This window comes from Narcine bancroftii, chromosome 1 (genome assembly GCF_036971445.1).
Source record: "Narcine bancroftii isolate sNarBan1 chromosome 1, sNarBan1.hap1, whole genome shotgun sequence".
Classification (NCBI taxonomy): Eukaryota; Metazoa; Chordata; class Chondrichthyes; order Torpediniformes; family Narcinidae; genus Narcine; species Narcine bancroftii.
This window is the reverse complement of record NC_091469.1, coordinates 440,329,433-440,352,654: the sequence shown is the minus strand read 5'-3', so window position 1 is coordinate 440,352,654 and position 23,222 is coordinate 440,329,433. Positions and strand designations below refer to the sequence as shown.

Here is a 23,222-nt window from a genome sequence, read left to right as displayed (position 1 = left end):
ACATCGGAACCTTCCCAACTAACTTCCAATGTGGGACCTTGTCAAAGGCCTTACTAAAATCCATGTTGACAACATCCACAGCCTTTCCTTTGTTAACTTTCATGGTAACCTCTTTGAAAAACTCATAAGATTGGTTAAACATGACCTACCATGCTCAATGCCATGTTGACTATCCCTAATCAGTTTCTGGCTATCCAAATAATTGTATATCCAATCTCATAGAACACCTTCCAATAATTTACCTACTACTGACAGGCTCACCGACCTATAATTTCAAGGGTTACTTTTGGAGACTTTTTTAAACAACATGAGCAACCCTCCAATCCTCCAGCACCTCACCCGTGGCTAAGGACATTTTAAATATTTCTCCCAGAGCCCCTGCAATTTCTGCACTAGCCTCCCTCAAGGTCCAAGGAATATCTTGTCAGGACCTGGGGATTTATCCACCTTAATTGCCTTAAGACGGCAAGCACCTCCTCCTCTTTAATCTGTATAGGTTCCATTACCTCACTGCTTGTTTTCCTTATTTCCCATCACTGTGCCTGTGAATACTGATGAAAAAATAACATCCAAGATCTCCTCCTATCTCTTTTGGCTCCATTCAAAGCTGACCACTCTGTTCTTCAAGGGGACCAATTTTGTCCCTTACTATCTTTTTGCTGTTAATATACCTGCAGGAAGCCTTAGGATTTGCCAAAGCAACCTCATGTCTTCTTTTAGCCTTCCTGATTTCTTTCCTTATGTTTTTCTTGTATTTTTTATACTCCTCAAGTACCTCATTTGCTCCATGTTGCCTATACTCACTATACACCTCTCTTCTTCTGAACCAGCTCCACAATATCCCTCAAGAGCCAAGATTCCCTATGCCTGCTAGCCTTGCCTTTAACCTTGACAGGAACATGCAAACTCTGCACGTTCAAAATTTCTCCTTTGAAAGCCTTCCATATACCTTGCACATCCTTGCCAGTAAACAATTTATCCCAATCCATGCATTCTAGATCTTTTCTCATTTCCTCAAAATTGGACTTTCTCCAATTTAGAATCTCAACCCAAGGCTAAGATTCTCCATAATTACCTTGAAACTAATGGCATTATGATCACTGGAGCCAAAATGTTTCCATACACATGCATCTGTTTCGTCCCCAAAAAGAGATCCAGTATTGCATTCTCTCTAGTTGATACCTCTATATATTGATTTAGAAAACTTTCCTGAATACATGACAAACTCCAAGCCATCCAGCCCTTTTACAGTATGAGAGTTAATATGTGGAAAATAAAAAAAATCCCCTACTATCACAACCTTATGTTTCTTGCATCTGTCCTACAGATTTTCTCCTCCAATTCTCATTGACTATTGGGCGGTCTATAATACAAGCCCATGACTGTAGTCGTACAGTACAACCCCAATGATCCAAAATCCTCAATTATCCAAATTTAAAAAAAAAATTCAGATAAATGAGGATATCCCAAACAAATCAGAAATCCTCATTTATCCAAAATGTTTTCGGAGCTGAAGTGACCAGAGACCTCGGGCTCCCGGCAGCAGCAGGGAAATTTGAGCTCCCCAGCAGCAGCAGCGGACTTCGGGCTCCTGGCGGCGGCAGGGCCTCAGAGGTGAGGTTTTGGTGATCTGCAGTAGCCAGCATTTTTTTGGTGAAAATTAAACATTATTTTAATGCTTTAAATACACTCCCTTGTTTGTTGTTGTATAAACACTGTTACTAGTGATTTGTTGTTGCTATTGGGTTGTTTTTTAAAAAAATGACCAGTTCTCCGAAAAAAAAATTATCCGAAATAGGGCCGTTCCCGACCATTTTGGATAATCGGAGTTGTACTGTACCTTTTCCATTCCTCAGCTCCACCCATATAACCACAGTAGATGAGCCCTCTGGTCTGTCCTACTTGAGCACAACTGTGATATTTTTCATGATGAGCAATGCCACTCCTCCCACTTTCACTCCCTTCTGCTCTATCACATCTGAAGCCACGGAAGCCTGGAACATTGAGCTGCCAGACCTGCCCCTCCTGCAACTAAGTTTCATTAATGGCCACAATGTCATTATTCCACATGCTAATCCATGCTCTAAGATCGTCTGCCTTATCCTACAATACTCCTTGCACTGAAATAGATGCACTTTACAATATTTCCACCACATACAACCCATTGACTTCTAACGGTGCATGTAATTTTCACAATCTTTTCCCTCTTCACTCTTCTATCTGTTCTGGCACTCTGGTTCCCATCCCCCTGCGAATGTAGTTTAAATGCCAGAGCAGCTCTAGTAAACCTTCCCACAATAATATTAGTCCCCCCCCCACTCCAGTTCAGATGCAAACCATCCCATCGAAACAGGCCCCGCCTTCCCTGGAAGAGAGCCTAATGATCCAGAAACCTGAAGCCTTCCTTCCTGCACCATGTCTTTAGCCGTGTGTTAAGCTGCATTATCCTCACATTTCTAACCTCACTAGCACATGGTACAGGTAGCATCCTGAGATCACAACACTAGAGGTCCCATCCTTCAACCTAGCACCTAACTCCCAGCATCTTTGCGGGACCTCCTCACCCTTCCTATCACTAGCACATGGTACAGGTAGCATCCTGAGATCACAACACTAGAGGTCCCATCCTTCAACCTAGCACCTAACTCCCAGCATCTTTGCTGGACCTCCTCACCCTTCCTATCACTAGCACATGGTACAGGTAGCATCCTGAGATCACAACACTAGAGGTCCCATCCTTCAACCTAGCACCTAACTCCCAGCATCTTTGAGGGACCTCCTCACCCTTCCTATCCAACCAGTCCTAACATTCATACAGACAAATGATAAATATGCTATACAAATAAACAAATAAATATTGCTTTCCACAAATGATGGTTAATGTGAGCACTTCCTTTGCTTGTTCAACATTCTCACTGCCTGTGGGAAGAAGCTGTTCCTCAGCCTGGTGGCGCTGGCTCTGATACTCCTGTATCTCTTCCCTGATGGGAGCAGCTGAAAGATGCTGTGCACAGGGTGGAAGGGGTCCTCAATGATTTTGCATGCCCTCTTCAGACAACGATCCCTGCAGATCACGTCGATGGGGTGGGGGGGGGGAGACTCCTCTCTGCTAGTCTTATGGTCCTGTGGATTGACCTCTGATCCATTTCTCTGCTGCAACCATACCACACTATGATGTAGCCAATCAGGACGCTCTATGGAAGGTTGACATAATGGAGGCTGGTAGCATTGCCCACTTCAGTCTTCCCATGAAGTGCAGTCACTGATGCACCATCCTGACAAGTGAGGAGATGTTGAGTGTCTATGATTGAGGAGCCAGATGGCCTACTCCCGCTCCAATTTCTTATGTTCTTATGATAGATCACTGGTTAAGTGAGCTCCATGGAAATTGGTGCTCTCCACTCTCTTTACTACAGAGTTGTTGATGGATATTGGAGACTGGTCGTTCCTGGTCCTCCTGAAGTCCACAATCATCTCCTTCATCATTTCCATGTTGAGACTCAGATTCTTACTCTTGCACTATTACACGAGATTTTCCACCTCTTCTCTGTAGTGAGACTCATTGTTGTTGCTGATGAAGCCAAATACTGATGTGCCATCTGCAAACTTGATCACACAGTTGGAGCTGGACCTGGTGTTGCAGTCGTGGGTCAGTAACGTAAACAGGAATGGGTTGAGCACACAGCCCTAAGGTGCTCCAGTGCTCAATATTCTGCTACTGACCCAGACAGACTGTGGTCTTTCCATTAGAAAGTTCAGGATCCAATTATAGAGAAGGGTTTTGAGTCCCAGCAAGAACAGCTTCTCTACCAGCCTTTGGGGAATGATAGAATTAAACGCTAAGCTGAAGTCAATGAAGAGCAGCCTAGCATATGAGGCGTTGTTCTCCAGGTAGGCCACGACGTAGTGAAGCGACAAGGTTATAGTATTGTCTGTGGAATGGTTTCATGTCACATCATATTACAGCTGCACTAACATTGGTTAGACCAGATTTGGTGTATTGTGTATAGTTCTGGTTGCTACAGTACAGGAAGAATGTGGTAGCAATAGAGAGAGTGCAGAAGTGATTCACTTGGATGCTGCCTTGGAATGGTGGGCTATAGTTACAAGGAGAAATTAGATAGTTTTATTTTCCTCATTGCAACTTGGGAGACTGAGGGATAACCTCAGGGAAGATTATGAAATTACAAGGAGCATATTTTCTCAGGGAAAAGATTGTAGGGCTGCAGTGAACAAGTGAAGAATTAGAGAATATAGATTTAAAGGAGATCTGAGGAGCGAGATTTTCCCACAGAGCATGCCAGTCATTTTAAATGAGCTGCTAGAATTTCGACAGGTACTTGGATAGGTAAGGTGAAGAGGGATAAATGGAGGCAAATGGAATTAATGTAGATAGGTATCATGATCGGATGTAAGGGCCTGTTTCCATGTTGTCCAATTTCATGATTCAACAATTCTAAAATCAACAAACTTAATCGGAAACTCATTTACGAACTCTTATTTTGCACATTATAGATCACTGAATATTCATTTTTTCTGTATTGTAGTTTGTTTACATTTCTTTGTTTAAATTTCTCTCTTTTGTATGTTTCTTTATTTTGAGACTAGTTTACACTCACATTAGGAAGAACTTCTGCCTGGCCCACAGGAAAAGAATCTCAGGGTTGTATTTGATGTCATGTATGTCCTCTGACAATAAATCTGAACTTTGAACTTCTACGAGAATATGAAGACTAATTAACACACTGTGTTCTTACCTTTGCTTCCCCAGTACCCTGAATTTTGGAAAGGACATCTTTGAGTGACTGCACAACTTCCAGAAGTCCCTGCCTTTCCTTGAGCCAATAGTCTGGGTTATGTTCTGAAGGTTGTTGTTGTCCTTCCAGGTATGGTGATTCAGAAAGCGACAACACCTGCATACCCTCTTGATGTACCTCATGAAGTAAAGACTGCAATAAAGTAAAAACAACTGATTTTACAAAAAAAAATGTAATTTATCAAAATAAGATAAGTCAGAAGAAAATTGGGCACTTTTCCACTTTCATCTAATATTCTAATTTAGCTAAGGAATAAATTTCCTTTGACTTTAACCTGATAATGCCATAACACACAATCAGATAGATTTGTAAGAAAAAGAGAGTTATGGAGTAAAGTGGGGGGAAAAAAAAATTAGATTGTTGTGAAATAGGTTTAACATCATGGGCTAAAGGACGTGTATTATGCTGTAATGTTCTATGTTCTAGAAGATTCTGGAAGATTAACATAAAATGTAAAATATTACTCAATGGAAATCTGAAACAAAAACAAGAAATGCTCAACAGGTCAGACCACATCAATGGATAGAAACAGTTAACATTTCAGGTTAATAACTTTTCATGAGTTCTACCACCAAATGCACTGAAATGTTTAATTATGTTCCCCTCTCCACTAACAATGGCTGGCCTCTGGGAATTTCCACCATTTTCTGTTTCATCTCCTTTGCATTATCCCAGTGCAACAATATTCCCTGTCTCCATTATAGCTTCTCTGAGTGACCCAGAATATTAGCTCACCTTGATTTTGTCAGGAAGAATCTCTGTACCTTGTTCAAAATTTGACTGAACTGTTTGAGTCACACTGCTCTGTTCTCTGGTTGCTCCCGGCATGGTTGTATACTCTTGCCCTGTAGAAATTAAACCAAATTCCTATTAGAGATGCTACCTGGAAACCAGCTGAAATATACATATCCAATGATCCGTGTCCACATCCATTGTGAAGAAATTACAGAAATCTTTCATTGGGGATAGATGTTTTAAAGCAGTGGTTCTCAACCTTTTTCTTTCCACTCACATACCAGTTTAAGAATTCCCTATGTCATAGGTGCTCTCTGATTCATAAGGAATTGCTTAAGGTGGTATGTGGGTGGAAAGAAAAAGTTTGAAAACCTCTGTTTTAATCATAGCTAATTGTCTAAACCATGTTTATCTTTCTTTTCTTTTTCTTTGGCTTGGCTTCGCGGACGAAGATTAATGGAGGGATGATGTCCACGTCAGCTGCAGGCTCATTTGTGGCTGAATGCCAAAGGAAATGGACAATTCTTCTCAAACAAAATATTTCACTAACAATTGGGTCTAGAACAGTGGTTCTCAACCTTCCCTTCCCTCTCACATACCACCTTAAGCAATCCCTTACTAATCACTGAGCATTTGTGGCATAGGGATTACTTAAAGTGCTATGTGAGTGGAAAGAAAAAGGTCGAGAACCTCTGTTTTAAAGTGAACCAGCTCAAGGCCACATTAACTTGTGAGTATGAAGTTCCAACTAAAAATATTCATTGAATATTTTAAGAGATTTGCAGTGGGTAGATTTGGCTACATCTATGAACAATTATTTAGATGATCCTTCGTCAGAACTAGGAAAAGTAAAAATAAATGAGTTTAGGTGTCAGTCAGAGAGGGTGTTAAAGGTGGAGAGCAGAGACCAGGAGATGTCTGACAAGTAATGAAGCCAGCTGAGGGAGGTGGCATAGTCTGGTAGAAAGAAAACAAGCACTTCTCTGGGAGGTTTAAAAAAAAAGCAAAACTGGATAAAGAAAAACTGTAATTGCAAGGATGGGGGTGGGGGGGACTGCTTGACGTGAGAAATACAAAAACTGAAATGGTAGATTATCTGAAATTGTTACACTCAATGTTGAGTCTAGACTGTACAATCAGAAATTGAAGGCACTGCTGTCTGATCTTTGTTTGAACTTCCCTTAAACAGTTATAGTTACAGAAGGATGGAGTAAAAAGACAGGCACCTTAGGGTCAGGTTTGCAGACTGAAAGGTGTGGTATTTATCTAATCTGTTTCCCCAGATAAAGAAGACATCATCATGAGTGGACTGTTCACTGATGGGTATGGTTGGGCCCTTCTTGGTTGTGATGGAAGCACTCAATTCATTTCTCATGGTATGGATGAGTATTCCTAGCAACCTCATTCCACCACTTGTTTCCCTGTGACCTCCTCTCTCTCACAGGCCCTATTAAATCTACCTGCCATACACCTGCACAAGGGGTCACTTTCAGTAGCAAAGTAATCTAACAACCAGTGCATCTTTTGGGTGTGTGAGGAAACCACAGGCAGAACATTGAAATTGGAGGCTGGTACAAAACTGAGCCACTGAAGCTATAAGGTAGCAGCTCTGCCTATGGCTCCACTGCCACTCTTTCTACGTGAAGCATTAGGCATTTTTACACTGCAGGCGAGCAGTGACCCTACTTTATTCAAGAGAAATTCCCAGAAACTCAGGACCTTCTGGGCCTTTCACACCATGGTCCAAATTCCTGGGAATTTGCCCTACCTGGCAATTTAGGGGGAGTCCTGCCCCCAAATAATGATGCGTTACGCACTCACAGGGGTGCAAGCAAGATCCCCCCTGTCGTCAGTCACTTGCCGCCCGCCCCCTCACCCCCCCCCAACACTGGCCCTCTGTTGCTCGCCCACTCCCTCCCTCTCCACACCACACACCAGCCGTCCATTGGTCGCTCGCCCACCCACCCCACCATGTTTCGGGACCACTTTGGCATATCATAACAGTGGCACAATGTGGGATGAATAGCCAACTTCATTTCCTATAATCCCTCACACAGCTGGAATGCTCTGGGAAATACAGCTGCGCGAGGAATTATGGCTAATGAAGACGGCCATTCATCCCGCATTGTGCTGCCACTGTGACATGCTAAAGCGGCCTGCTGTTGTCAGGCTGTAAATATCTGTTCATTTTAATTGCCCATGTGATGCAGCATGCAAGCGCTGATGTCACAAAGCCTCCCAGCTTGGCCATTTGGCTCTTCACACCAAAGGGAGAGGAGGGTGGACTGGGCGAGGTAGGGCCATGGACCCGTTTAAAATTCCAGGGCCGACATTTTCACACTGCAGGTTCACGGGAGGGTTCCTGGGAAATTTCCGGGGATTCTCCATTTTACATGTGGTGTGAAAAGGTCTACTTATTACGTGTACCTCTTCCAATTAAATATGCCATAATATAAACATTTTTAACTTTTCTGAGTTCTGATAAAAAGTAATCAATTTGAAACTCTGTTTCTCCTTCTGTACACTTAATATTTCCAACTATTTTTTAAACTTAAGCTTTTGATAAGATTTAATGCAAGGCCAATGAAAGGATGAATTTAAGCCAATCTGTTGACACAGCTGTGCAATAAAGCATATTTGAGAAGATGCTTGGGTGTCAATAGGGAAAATGCGTTAATGCTTTAACTTTTTATTATCAATAACTTAGGAGAAATAAAGAACTGTATTCAAGTTTGATGTTGATATTGTAAATAGCACAGATAGGACCAGAAAATTATCAAAGAACATCTAATAAGTGGACAAAGCTGCAACACGTGAAGTTCAAAGTGAGGAATTGTGGAGCCATTTGAGAAAAATAAATCAGAGTTTAAAGTATATCGTAAGAAACCTAGAAGTGTAGAAGTGGGATCATTTAAAAAAAAACTAAATACTTGTGGATGGATAACAAACTGAATAGACACTGGAGATAAAAGGTCAACTTTGAGGTAAGATTGCTTAGACTTGTATATAGAAGATTAAGGGATTATATAATAGTTATGGATAATTAAAAGAGGGTTGAAGGGAAAACCAGTTCCTTTACTCCAAAATAAGGTATATAACTTTAAAATAAAGGCTAGGACTTTAAAGATGAACTGGGGAAGTTCACAAAGAGGAATGGACATTTTTGAATCTTTTCTGAATGAACTGCTGAGGCTTGAATGAAAAAAAAATCATTGCAGTCAGAGGGCCTTTCAGCAAATTGATCCACACACACTATTTTGAAGAAACAACTGAGTTAGTTGAATTCCCTGGCTGCTTCCCTGTGACCTTGCAAACCTGGACAATACACTTATGCAAGAGCAGCTCAATGGAACTGACCCAAATATGATCAAATAGCCTCCAGAAATTGTATGGCCTTCTAATGTGACATTGGGGACACAAAAATCAGATGCTAGAATCTTGAGCAAAAACAAGCTTCTGGAAGAACTCAGCATATCAGGCAGCATCACAGGAGGGAATATGTAATAAGATATGCAATTTTTTGCAAACAAACATTTTTAAATCGTTCAGCCTTGGGAAATTAATTTATTTAAATAATGTTGCAACAGGAAGAGCAGGCAAGCAAATACTTCTGATCAACACAAGGATTAGGAAAGATTTATACTGAACACAAAGTGCAAAATATTTTGTTAAACAAATGCAATATCTCTGATGTCCTCATTGAGAACTCAGGATTAACATTAAAAAAATGACATTTTTATCTCATGCTTACACATAAATTAGATCAGATCTTACAAAGCTGCACAGATCTATTTTAGACAGATATCTAGTTTTGAAAAGTTGTTCCCTACACCTGGTGAAAATGAGAATATTTACTGTGACTAGGCGGTGTCAGAGTTTACCTCACTCCTTTGACCTCCTTCTGCTTGTAATTTTGAGAATTAAAACAAATCATCAGAAAAGGCGCAAGAGTTGTATCGTGGTTGAAGATGGAAGCCCCTAATATTTCTGGAATATCTGAACAAGTTAACCCCTCAATGATATATGGGGATTACTGATTAGGTTGATAAAGTCAACCTGCTACACATTTCTTCTTGGGTAACTCTCATGAACCCATCTCAGTTAGAAAAAATTGCTTTCATCTTTCGAGCAAGACAGTACAAATGCACATTTTTTTAAAAAAAGGCACAAAGCACTCTTAAGCTTTATGTTTTCAGGGAGTATGAAATAAAACAAAGTAGTTTGATACAATAAATACAAATAAAACATACCACTGATACTTCTGTCCCCAAGTTCCAATGTGGCACACGGTTCTGATCTACAATTGTGAGCCTAAGGGAAAAAAAGGACAACAAAAGATGGTTGACTTTGATATTGTCATTTTTTCAGAAATTGAAGATGTAAAAATCATGAAGCAGATGGAAACAGACGAAGGAGGAGAAAGGTAAAAATGTTTAATCACTGCGCAATAGTCTATGATGTGGAAGGGAGTAAAGATAATTAATCGGAGTCACGCGAAAGATTTTGGAATTTCGAGCAACAAAATTTGATGGAGGAAATCAACAGCTCGAACAGCATTGGTGGGAGAAAATAAATGTCAATGTCGTGGGCTAAAGTGAACAATAAATTAAATGACGTCTTTCTTCAAAAGAGCAAATCTATCAAGTTCAAATTTGAAACTATAATTTCACAGCAAGAATTTCAACTAAACCCTAGAAATTCACATTCCAAGTCTGGAACATAAATGTTTTATACATAGGATACACAAGGGTTTCTCAAAATCTTAACTTTTCATGAAAAAAGAACCATTTCGCAGAAACTATTAGAAGTAAAACGGTAGCTGTGGTTGGTTGTTAAGTTGCAACAGTAAATTTTTCCAAGTGATCGAAACACTGACTGTAACATTAAGGTGGATTTTGGAGATGAGCAATTTCCTGCGAAAAAAATCACGTCTTTGCTTGTATATTTCTGTAATAACCAACAAAATTTTATTTGTAGCAGTACAAAAGCCAATTTTCTTGCAGATCCCTTATTTGCTTCTACATTTCCCAAACATGGAAATCTCAGGACCAATTACAGTACAAATCTGATTATCCAAAATTAGAGTCTCCAAAATCCTCATTTATCCAAATATTTTAAAAAATTTCCAATAAATTAGGATATCTGAAACAAATGATAAATCTTCATATATCTGAAAATATTTTGGAGTCCAACTGATCAGGGACTTCAGGCTGCTGACAGCACTGTGGACCTCAGGCTCCTGGGCATGAGCGTGAACCTCGGGCTCCTGGCACAAGCAGCGTCTCGGCGGGGTGGGGGGAATATCAGTGATTGGCGGCGGCCAGCATTTTTTTTGGTGAGAATCAAACATTATTTCATGCTTAAAAAGCCTTCCCTTGCTGTTTGTAGTTGTTTAAACACTGTTGCAAGTGATTTGCTGTTGGTACTGGGCTGTTTTAAAAAAAATGACCAGTTCTCCAAAAAATCCGTTTATCTGACATAGGCCCGGTTGCGATCATCTCAGGTAATTGGAGTTGAACTTCATAAAGAATATTTGTAAATAATAAATAACAGTTTCAAAATTTGAAGTGGTCTCTACATTCTAATAGCACAATGATTACTGATACTGTTGCATGGTAATTAATAAATTATATTCAAAGGATTTTATTTCACAGACTTTAATTTTGCATACATCTATAACATTGCATCTGAAATGTTAACTCTATATCTCTTCCCACAGATGTGGCTATGCCTGCTGAGTATTTCCAGCATTTTGTTTAAATTCTATAAAGTGTACCCAACATAAACAGTGTCCAGATTCAGTGGCATTTATCTTGTTCAGCTTTTAGTACCACCTTCTGACACCCCCTGACCCTTGAACAACTAAAAAAGTTTAACATGCATCTAAAGTTGCAGATTGATGGGATGACACTGCAGAAGTACCAGATTTTTATTTTAGTTACAGTAATCTGTTTAAAATTCTTACTGTGTAAGGTGGTAATGAAACCATTTTTCCTTTCATTACTAACAAAAATATAACTTGTAAAAAAAAGTGCAGATCTACTCCATGCAGGCTTGACTGAACACTACAAAATCCATCCAGCAAGCCTTGTTGCATTAATTTCCCCTGAACAGTTTATCTCCTGGGTGACCAAAGACAAAACAAGATTAAAAGCAAATGCAGAAAAGAAAAAAAAAATGCTTGCAAACATCTGCATTGGAAAAATGCATCTATTGTCCATCTTTAATATAGCAAGCTATCTGAATTTGTGTCTTCAAAGCATTATCAAAAAACATTTGATATTTGGACAGAAAAGGAGAAATTATGACAGTTGACTCAAAGCTTGGTCAAAAAGTTACGAGGTTTAAAGGAAGCCTATTTCTTTCATATGCATAAATGCTTATGTAGGAAACTGCAGAACTTGGGGGGGGGAGGGGGGGGGCGGGGAATTGAAACACACAACTGCCGATGGTAAAACAATAAAAGTCAACAATTCACAGGTTTGATTTGAAAAGTGAAGTCTACAAATCTCTGTAACATTAATCAGAAAAAATATTTGTTATCTGTGGTAGATGTAACAAAATCTATAAGGGGTGCCTGGCAATACTAATGCCAACTCTTTGTCTGCCTTATAGAAGGCAGAAGGAAATTTCATGTAATATTACATTTCTATAATATTAAATGACAATAGAGGAATCTTGGAATCTTGAAAATAATTCAACTGCTTAAAATCTCTGGACAAAGTCTGATATCTATACTGCTATTGATCAAAATTGCAATAAATGACACTAACCGTTGCTTTGAGAGCATCATATTTTTCTGTCAGCATTTTTATGCGTGCTGTATAATCTGTTTTCAAAGTTTCCATTTCAGCAGACTGTTTTTCTTCCAATTTGGTCATTTCAAAAGCATGTAGCTTTTGCAGTTGATCAATTTTTCCAGAGCAGTGATTTCTTATATTTGTAATTTCCTCAGTATAAGGTATAAACAAAGGCTTAGGTTGCTCTTCAGCATTTTGACAAGTGGTCAGGGCACCATCAACAATTTCATTTTGCAAAGTTGAATTTGCTGGGATCCCTTTTGACCTCTCTTGAGTCAAAAAACTTTTTGGTTCTTCTAAATTTTTGCATTCTTCAGGAATTTGCTTGGCTCGTTCATAATGGGCAGCTTTCTTTTCTTCTTTGCAGAAGGCCGCCATTGCAGCATTTAGCTTTTCCTGAAGATTTATTATAATTTGTTCCTTTGCCTAAGAAAGAGGAAATCAATTCAGGTTTTCAATTTACAAGATTAATTTCACAACAATCTCTTAATTAAAACTGCATATGTATCTTGGACTTGGTTTAGCTTAAAAGCTCATCATACGTGAAAATTTCATAACCCTCTTTATACATGCTGCCCAAATAGTGAGTACTTCGCATCCTTTTTTTGCCAGAAATGATGATAAATTTGAACTTTGTTGTCAAAGATTCAGAGCAATTTTATCACTTACTGTTTTTTTCCTTAATAAACTACCTGTAGGTTAAAAATATTTTCCCTCAAAAAATAATTATTATTAATACATGAATCAACCTGAATAAACACATTTCCATTCAAGGTAACAATATTTACAATACCTGTCCAACATATACAGAGGTATAGAAGGGATTATGGCAAAGACAGAGAGAGAGAGAGATCAACAGGCTGATATAGATGGCAAGAAAAGAAAATTGGTGAATGAAAGTAAGCAGACTGTATATGCCATCAGCTCAGCAAGCTGTTCTGACACGGAAAGATTAGGTTTCAGAATGTACCTGCAAGTCCTCCTGGAGTTTTTCAGTCTGTTCTCTGTAACTATTTAATTCTTCTTTGGTAACTGCAGCTTCAGCTTTGACCTGATTTAGTTCTGAAAACAAATCAGTTACAGTAGCTGTTTCTAGTGATGGAGCTCGATCAACAGCCTGCAAAGCCAAAGAGATCTTTCTTAATGTTATACACAATCTGACATCAGTAATATGATAATATTAGGAACAAAACTGACTCCAGAACTTTTAATTTCTCACTTGATGTATTTTTACTCAACCTGGAAAATAATTTTACAATTTATCAAATAAACTGATATATCGACAGCTGTGCTCCAAATCTTTTGTCTCACAATTGTTTTAAAGATGCAAGAAATAGAGGTTGACTTACAATTACAGGTTCTGAAATCTGCATCCTGTTATCTTGTTCTTTTCCTGACCTTTTCTTCTCTAACAAGTTAATTAATTTCTTTTCTTTTTCATTGGCTTCTTGTTGAGTCGTAGTCAGTACTCGCTTTTCGATTTCAAGTTCCTTTTGGAGATCAATTAATTGCTGTTGCAAACCATTTACCTGTTTCCTCAACATGATTACTTCTTTGCTTTGGTGATCAATATTAGTCCTTGCTTTATGATGGGGAATGATTTGATCGCTATCTTTTGAACCTATTGGGCACACCTTTGTTTGTCCTCGCTGTGATTGATCTTCCAAAACAGAATCTTCCTTTATATCAGCAATAAGGTTTCTTTCTTTAATTTGACTTTGTTGTTGCTCTAAGCAGAGGCCAATTTGTTGCTGAACAGCCTTTAACTGTACCTGACTCACTAGAACTGTTGCTGCTTTTTCTCTGAGAGCCTCTTCCAGAGCAAGAATTTGCTCCTCATGCACTTTAGCTTCAGTCTGAACATGTTCATTTAAGTTCTGAATTTGGAGGTGACACGAATCCAATTCATTCACTTTCTTTTCAAGTGTTAACTGCAATTCTTGGATCCTGAACTTCATATTATTTATAGTGTCTTGTGCACTTTCTGGAACATCATCCTTTTTCTCCACTGGGAGATTTGCAAATTCCAATCCTAGAGTTTCCAACATTCTGCTTTGTTCTTCAAGTTTCTGTTTTGTGAACGTGACCTCTTCTTTTTGTTTATTCATTTGTTGCTGCAGAAGCTCTTTTTCCAACGTCATCACATCAAGCTGAAGTTTCAAATTCTCTGCCTCTTCAGAAGGAACCAATTCCAAAGGCATTACTTTTGTCAGTTCCTGTTGTAGCTTTTCAATAACTTCGTTTAATTGCTCAATCTCTTCCTCATTTTGCTTTTTTAGACGTTCTTGGTCACTCTCAAGATACTCTATTTGAGCTTCCAGGTTCCTGATCTGTTCATCCTTTTTCTCAGTCAGCTATAACAAAGATAAATAAATTTATTGTTTAGGTTAATTGGGTGTAAGTGGGCACCATGGGTTTTGTGAGCTGGAAGGGCTTTCTACCGTGTTGTATTGTTAAAATTAAAAATAAATTGAATTTCCAGAATTGGAAAAATAAGTAAATATCAGTTTTTAGTTACTCAATTTACAGCTATTTTAACAATTATGGAGACTTTCAGTCCTGTTGAAAGATTCAGGCCAAAAACGTTGACAATTATTTTTCCCCCACTGATGTTACTTGGGCCACAAAGCTCTTCCAGCAGATTGTCCACTGCTCTCCAGATTCCAGCATCTCTGGAAACATCTAATTCTTACTTTGGCAATATTCTGATTCTTCTCTCTGAACCACCTCTTCCATTTCAGAAAGGAAACCTGACTCTTGCTCCAAAGTCTACTGTTTCTACTTCCTTTTCTTTTGTCAGTCACTAGACCTTAATTTCTGCCAAAGCCAATCTCCCCTTTTAATAATTTCCAAAATCCATTTCATTACCAGCAAAAACATCACGATCCCTCTTGCCCCAATTCCAGTACAGCCACCAAATTTGCTTGTCTTGGTCACCAACTGTCTTCTTGCAAACATTGACTTCAATTGCCTTGCCTGCTTTTTAAATAAATTCTCTACTTCATATCCGTGATATTCCCTCAGAACCTCATTGGTATGTAGTGTTGTGGGGGAAAGAATAATGAGGACTAACTCATCAACAGGGATGTGGATTGTATGAATGTGATAGCAGGGAACATAAGACAGGATCAAGTGCAGAGCTGTGGAATACAGCAGTGAAGACACCCAAGTTTCATGAACATAATTAACTATATAGTAGTGTGCACCCTTTGCTGTTAAAAGGAATTAGATTTGTTGTCAAATTACCATCATAACAAGCACCCATTGTTGTAACAGAAACTTAAACTCAACGTTAACCAAGTTAAACTTATAGACAATTAAGCATCCTATTTAATAATCAACCTTAACCTCGTCCATTTTGTAATCAAAACAATAAAACTAAGTTAATCTCAGTTCTCTAATCACGTCCGTAAAACCTGTACCAAAATCCTGTTCAGATTAGCTTTAACAGTTGTACAAACAAAATCTTGATCACAACATCGGATGTCATTGTTCTCTTTATCAATAACTTTGTTAGTTAGATCCTTTAATGGTGGCAATCGCTGGATAGTTTTAATTCCACCTCTGCCCCATGTTTCCCTATTTTCCAGATTATCATAATCTTGTTTTTGAGCCTCTGCAACTTTTGCCGAAGAGAATTGATTTGCCAGTCCATCTCTGGGATATCTAAGTGATTAATTGTGGACACTGCAGAACCTGCTCCTAACTACTCTATCCAAACCTCTTTTACTTCTCCGTCTTTCAATCCTAAACTCACTACAACTGACTTATCTGTACAGCAGCTATTGGAAAAGCTGATTTGTACTGTTCTCACAAACACTAGACAGGCATTAAGTGGTCAGGTTATATTAAAAAAAATACCTGTACATGTCTGTCTGTAGCCTGGTACTAGAGTAACCCTTTTGCTTGTTTCTTCCAACAATAACCCATCCCCCCCCCATGTCCCTCTGGCTCTCGCTAAACTGTGGGGTTCTTGTGGTAACAGAGGACCCTGCAGTAATTGATTCCTGAAGAAAGCAGCCCTATCATGTTGCCGTACAAGTTTTGTTGATGCACTTAATTGTGAATAATATGTTGATCCTGTGCCTCGGCATGGTAAATTTTAACAAGTCAAATTTATTGTCATCTGATTGTACAAGTATAACCCTACAAAACCATGTTCTCTGGTCTTCAGTACAAAACATGCAGACACACAACCAGAAATAGCACCCACACAGACAAATGATAATTATGCAGGACAAGTATTTTATCTAGAAAAATAAATAAATGAATGTTGTTTTGTACAAAAGAGTCTCGGATGGTTAGTGTGAACAATTCCTTTGGTCATTCAGCATTCTCACTGCCCATGGGAAGAAGCTGTTCCTCAGCCTGGTGGTGCTGGCTCTGATCCTCCTTCATCTCTTCCCTGACAGGAGCAGTTGAAAGATGCTGTGTGCAGGATGGAAGGGGTGTTCAGTTATTTTGCGCACCCTCTTCAGACAATGATCCCAGTAGATCATATCAATAGGAGGGAGGGAGACTCCAGTGATCCTTTCTGCCACTCTAATGGTCCTGTGGATTGACCTCTGTTCCATTTCTCTACAGCAACCATACCACACTGTGAGGCAGCCGGCCAGGATGCTCTCGATAGAGCTCCTTGAGAAGGTTGACATAATGGTAGCCCTTAACCTTGCCCGCATTCATTCTTCTCAGGAAGTGGAGTGGGTACTGAGCTTTTCAGACAAGTGGGGAGATGTTGAGTGCTCCCGAGAGGTCACTAGTTCAGTGAACTCCAAGGAACCTGGTGCTCTCCATTCTCTACACTACAGAGCCGATGATGTGTAGTGGAGGGTGGTCACTTCTGGTTCTGCTGAAGTCCTTGATCATCTCCTTCATATTGTCCACGTTGAGATTCAGGTTGTCACTTCCACGTCATTTCATGAGATTTTCCCCCTCTTCTCTGTAGTGCAACCCATTCTTGCTCCTGATGAGGCCACCTTCTGTTGTGTCATCTGCAAACCTGATGGCTGTTGGAGCTGGATCTGGTGATGCAGTCGTGGGTCAGAAGCATGAACAGGAGTGGGCTAAGCACACAGCCATGAGGTGCCCTGAGGTGTACCAGTGCTCAGCATGACGGTGCTCAACGCTCTGCTGTCGACCCGATAGGAAGTCCAGGGTCCAATTAGTAAATGGTGTTGAGTCCCAGCAAGGGACTCGACATGGGATCCTTCCCACCCACACATGCACTCCATACCAGATGTCCCCTGAGTGTTGTGCAACTTTCAACTATCCATTTCACAGCACTGTATGCTATCATGTCCCTCATGTAAAACCACATACCATCAGTACATCCCACAGCTGTCAATTCTTTGTTATTTTCTTGATTTTCATTCAGCATTTTAATTGTTCTTGAGAGGAGTTTAAAAGGGTGGCACACCCAATTAACCAGGTATTTCTAGCCACAGCTTGTCTGATTCTATGCTTATAGTTCCTGGGTGGAGATATATTTACTCCAACTACCTCATCTGTTTTTTAAATAAATTATTTTTCATAATCATGATCTTCCCTCAGAATCTTGTCAACATGCAAGAAAGTCCAAAAGCAGTAATCTTCTTGCAAATCTCACATCCTCTATCCCTAACATGACTAAAATTTCTTTCACGGTTGCCTCTGGAGAAAATTCATCTCAAAGTAAGCATCTTCCAACTTCCTTTGGTTTATCCTTTCGCATTCTATTTGCTACAGTGCTGTGGTGACATGTAGTAATACACAGGAGAAATTCAACAGGTCACACAGTGTACTTAATATAGCAAAGATAAAGATACATAATCTATGTGTTTTGGGTTTGAGGACGTCATCAAGGAATGAGCAAAATGTAAGCAGGAGCATGAATAAAATGGGGAGGGGGTATTGGGGCATGGGGAGGGGGTATTGGGGCATGGGGAGGAGCATAGGCCCACAGGCAAGAGCTAATAGGTGAATAAGGTAGGGAGCCACAGCAGCAAATAGGGGAAGGATGGCTTTGTGAATGTAGAAGGTAGGGAGTGAACTTCACATTCCCCTAGAAGGATTCCATTTCTTTCTCTCAATTCTCCCTTCTCAGTTATATTTGGTTCCCAAAATGAGGTCTTCCACTCCAGATTATCTGAGATGTCCTCCTCCTTCACATGTTTTCCCCTCTTCCACCATCAACTCAGCCCTTACCTGCATCTCCTCCATTTCCCATTCAACTGCCTTGGCCCTCTCTACCCTGACATTCAACAAAGGCAGGATTCCCCTTGCTCCTACCTGCCATCCCACCAGCCTCTGCATCCAACATATTATCCTCCACAATTTCTGTCACCTACAACATAATCCCACCACCAGACCCATCTTCACCTCTCGCCTTCCTTTGGAACCACTCCCTCCTTGATTCCCTTTTCCCTACTAATTGCCCCCTTGGCATCTTCCCCTGTGACTGCAGGAAGTGCCAGACATGCTCCCACACCTCCTCCGTCACCACCACTTGGAGCCCCAGTCTTTCCAAATGAGGCAACACTTCACTTGAGAATCTGTGGGAGTCATCTATTGCATCTAGTGCTCATGTTGTGGCCTTCTCTACATCAGAGAGACAGGGAGATTGCTCTCTCTGCATCAGTGGCAAAAATCTCCCAGGGCCCAACCATTTCAATTCTACACCCCACTCCTGTGCTGACCTGTCTGTCCATGGCCATGTGCACTGCCAAACCAAGACCACTTGTAAATTGGGAGGAGCAACACCTAATATTCCTTCTGGGCACTCTTCAAGCAGATGGCATTAACATCGACTTCTCCCCAGTTTCTGCTAGACCACTCTCTGTTCTACTTCTCGCCAGAGCTACCCCCATCCCAGTTTGCTGTTGTGCCCTTAGTTTTCAACCTGTGGGCCTGTCTTCCTCCCCCCACCCCACCATTATGTTCAGGCTCCTGCCTTTGTTCATACCTTGATGAAGGACTTAGGCCCGAAACATTGGTTATGTATCTTCATCTTTGCTACATAAAGTATGCTGTTGAGTTTCTTCAGCATTGTGTTTCCACTTCAATCACGGTGTCTGCAGACTTCTGAATTTCACTCCCCTCTCTCTCTCTCCTCTCTGCTGTGATGCAATGTATTTCAGCATTCTTTCTCAATCATCAGTGATGGTCTTGTTACTGATAAAACTTTTACTCTCCACTGATTTGGGCCAATATATTCACAAGAATTAGGTCTCATGCAGTCTTCTCAGTCATATTTCAGTAGATGTGGAGGACTCAAATACCAGAGAACTCCTCTCTGCTGTTTATCACTCAACACTGTTTATCATTCAACAAGTACAGAATCCAATAACAACCCTGGCTTCTTTTCTCCAGTTTGAGAATTGCCTTAATTTTTGGTCCCAATGTAATTATTTCCAATTACTGTGAGGAATTTAAGGAAAGTTTGTCACTCGGAATGTGGGCCACTACTTCTCTTTGACTGCAAACCAAATTTACCACCAAACTCCACACTCACAATGCTCATCCTGTATCTTTTGTTAGCTTTTCTCTGATCTCCTCGCTATAGGCATCTTCTGATCATTTGAGACCATTCCTTCAACTATCCTGCCTGACGTTCATGATAACTAACAATGTAATTAATTCTCCCTTTCTAAATATACCACAAGAACAAAAATATCAATTCTGCAAACCACCCTTGCATTTCCAAAAATGTAAGAACTTTTTTTTCGCACAAATTCCACAGCCATCTTTTTGAGCAGCTTCATATCTGCACATCTTCAAAGCATTAAGGGCTGGTGGGGTAACTGGGTTTCATGGGATGGTATGGCCTTCTACCATTCTGTATCGTTAAAATTTGAAAAATCTCCAATCCCCCATTCCCATATCCTTCCCTGAAACATTGAAATTAATTGATAAAAACAAGCAATGTGGCGGCACACCATTAGGCAGGCAAACCGGCCCAGCATGTCACGCACGCGGCGGAGAAGCCGGCCAAAATGGTGCCGTTGGGGATTTCTTCCCAACCTTGGCACCGGGCTTAGAAGCCCGTGCTCTACAGCCCACATGACGCCCTGACAACATCTGGGCCCACAGTGCGGATCTCAGCCAGGTCCGGGCTGAGAGCATAAGACCAGCCAGGCAGACCTCAAGTTTTTGCTCACCTTTTGGTTGTGGAGTTATTCAGTAAGCAGAGTAGCCACCACTAGATTAGTGACCCTGATAGGTTCAAACGCCTTTGAACCCGATATGAATGAATCCTTGATCAACGCTATAACCATCAAGCTTCCTGACTTCTGGGTACAGGAGCCTGAGACCTGGTTCAGCCACGCAGAGGCTCAGTTTCACCTCTGCCAGATTTCATCAGATACGACCAAGTTTTATCATGTGGTCACCGCCCTGGACTAGGCCACTGCCAAACGAGTGCTGCTCCTCATCCAGCACCCTCCTGCGGAAGATAAGTACGGGACCATCAAGCGGGTGCTCACCGGCTCCCTTGGCCTCTCCAGGCGCCAGCATGCCGCTCGGATGCTTCAGCTTGAAGCCTTGGGAGACAGAACTCCAATCGCATTGATGGATGAGATGCTCGCACTCATGGGTTATCATACCACCTGCCCACTCTTCGAGCACATATTCCTCAACCACATGCCCGAAGACATCCGGCTGTTACTGTGCCAGAAGAGCTTTGACGATCCCACACAGGTTGCTCAAAAAGCTCAGGAGCTATGGCTTGAACAATTCCCAGAGGGCTCAGCAGTCCAACTGGTTACAAACCCCAGGCATGACCATGCCAAGCCTTCCTCTAGCTCTGTGGAGGAACACTCGGCCCCTGCAGGGGCTTCAAAGAGCATAGATAGAAGCAAGCCATCCACTTCAGGCTTCTGCTTCTTCCACCAGTGCTGGGGAGCCAAGGCTCGGAAGTGCCGTCAGCCCTCCTCGTTCCAGGGAAACCACCAGGCCAGCCACTGTTAATGGCTGTGGTGGCTGGCCAAGAACACACCCTTCTCTACCTGCGAGATACAATCAGCGGCTGACACTTGCTCATCGATACCAGGGCCCAGATCAGCGTCATCCCGCCCACAGCCATCGAGTCCCGGATCTGGCCTCAAGGGCCTCCACTCCAACTCGATGGAGATCTGAATGTATGGTACCAAGACTGTCCACTTCCAGCTCGGCCAGTGGAAGTTCTCGTGGAGGTTCATCGTTTCATCTCTCCGAACCTCCATCCTGGGTGTCGACTTACTCCTCACCCACGGGCTCCTGGTCGATCTCCGAGATAGGCGACTTGTCGATGCCCGTACCTTCCAATCCATTCATCTCAACGCATCCCGCACAGAGCAGCCACAGATGGCCACAGTCAGTGCACCCAAGGATGAGTTCCAGCATATCATGGATGAGTTCCCGTCCCTCCTCAAACTGCAGTTCTCCACTGCCTCACCACGCCATTGGGCGTTTCATCATATCCCCACCCAAGCCCCACCAGTCCATTCCAAGCCACGGCGGCTCCTGCCAGATAAGCTCCAGATAGCAAAAGAGGAGTTCTTGCATCTGCAGGAGTTAGGGATCATTTGACACACGGATAGTCCTTGGGCCTTGCCGCTCCACTTGGTCCGGTGACTGGAGTCCCTGCGGAGATTATCGACTGCTTAACGATGCTACAGTACCTGACCGTTAACTGATCCCTCACATTCAGGACTTTACGGCCAACCTGCAAGGTGCGAGGGTGTTCTCCAAGGTTGACCTGGTGCGCGTATATCATCAAATCCCGGTGCACCCGAGAACATCCTCAAAATGGCCATCATCACCCCTTTTGGCCTGTTCTAATTTCTATCAATGCCTTTTGGGCTCAAGAACACAGCCCAGACCTTCCAGCGCCTCATGGATACGGTGGGCAGAGATTTGAACTTTGTGTTCATTTATCTGGACTATATTCTTGTTTCCAGTAGAGACCGGGCACAATACAAGTCTCACCTGCACACCCTCTTCTCCCGACTGGCTGACTTCGGCCTAATGATCAAACCGGACAAATGCCGGTTCGGGAAAGAGTCCATGCAGTTCCTGGGCCATACCATCACAGCCAAAGGAGCTACACCAGCTGCTACGAAGGTCACCACAATCAGGGAGTTCCCACGCCCAGACAACCTCAAGGGGCTACAAGTTCGTGAGTATGGTCAACTTATTCAACCGTTTATTCCAGGCGCTGCACGCATCATGCAGCTGCTCTTCGCGGCCAAGGACAAGATGCTCACCTGGACCCCAGAGGCCAGCAGGGCATTCGAAGCCACAAAAGATGCCCTTGTGAAGGCTATCCTGCTTGTCCTCCCACACACCGGCCTTCATACGGCACTCTCCATCGATGCCTCCGCCACCGCTGTCAGTGCTGTCTTGCAGCAGCAGGTTAACGGACAGTGGAAACCAGTGGCATTCTTCAGCCAACTTCTTCGTCCGCCAGAGTGCAAGTATAGCGCCTTTGACCGTGAGTTGCTGGGCATGTACCTCGCTGTGCATCATTTTCACTATTTCTTGGAGGGGAGGCCTTTCACCATTTTTACCGACCACAAACCCCTCACTCAGGCATTCATTATGGGTAGAGATCCCTGATCGGCCTACCAACAGCGTCATCTGTCCTTTGTGTCGGAGTTCACCACCGACATTCAGCACAAGGTGGGGAAAGACAGTGGTCACCGATGCGCTCTCCCGACCGGCTATTTGCTTGCTGACACCCAGGTTAGACTACGACCAGCTTGCCCGGGACCAGAAGTCCGACGAAGAGATGCAGACTTTCAGGACTGCCATCACAGGCGTGCAGTTCCAGGACCTCCCGACTCCTCTCGGTGACGATACCATCCTAGGCACCCTGCGACCAATGATTCCCCAGCAGTGGCGCAGGCAAGTCTTC

General features: G+C 41.9%; 1 protein-coding gene and 1 long non-coding RNA gene across 5 annotated transcripts in view; one reads left to right on the top strand and one right to left on the bottom strand.

Annotated features, from left to right (window-relative positions):
* The window catches only part of akap9 (A kinase (PRKA) anchor protein 9), a 226,267-nt gene that overhangs the window by 44,346 nt on the left and 158,699 nt on the right, over positions 1 to 23,222 (bottom strand). For all 4 annotated transcript variants that reach the window (XM_069914357.1, XM_069914358.1, XM_069914361.1 and 1 more), the window contains 6 exons: positions 13,702 to 14,706; positions 13,323 to 13,469; positions 12,326 to 12,778; positions 9,803 to 9,863; positions 5,553 to 5,662; positions 4,758 to 4,949 (listed from right to left, as the gene is read on the bottom strand). In XM_069914357.1, coding sequence (XP_069770458.1) covers positions 4,758 to 4,949; positions 5,553 to 5,662; positions 9,803 to 9,863; positions 12,326 to 12,778; positions 13,323 to 13,469; positions 13,702 to 14,706 — 1,968 coding nt within the window. The remainder of the gene's footprint in view (positions 1 to 4,757; positions 4,950 to 5,552; positions 5,663 to 9,802; positions 9,864 to 12,325; positions 12,779 to 13,322; positions 13,470 to 13,701; positions 14,707 to 23,222) is intronic.
* Positions 7,782 to 10,181, top strand: LOC138751717 (uncharacterized). Its single transcript, XR_011350133.1, has 2 exons — positions 7,782 to 7,846; positions 9,921 to 10,181. It is a non-coding gene; the product is annotated as an uncharacterized lncRNA (long non-coding RNA).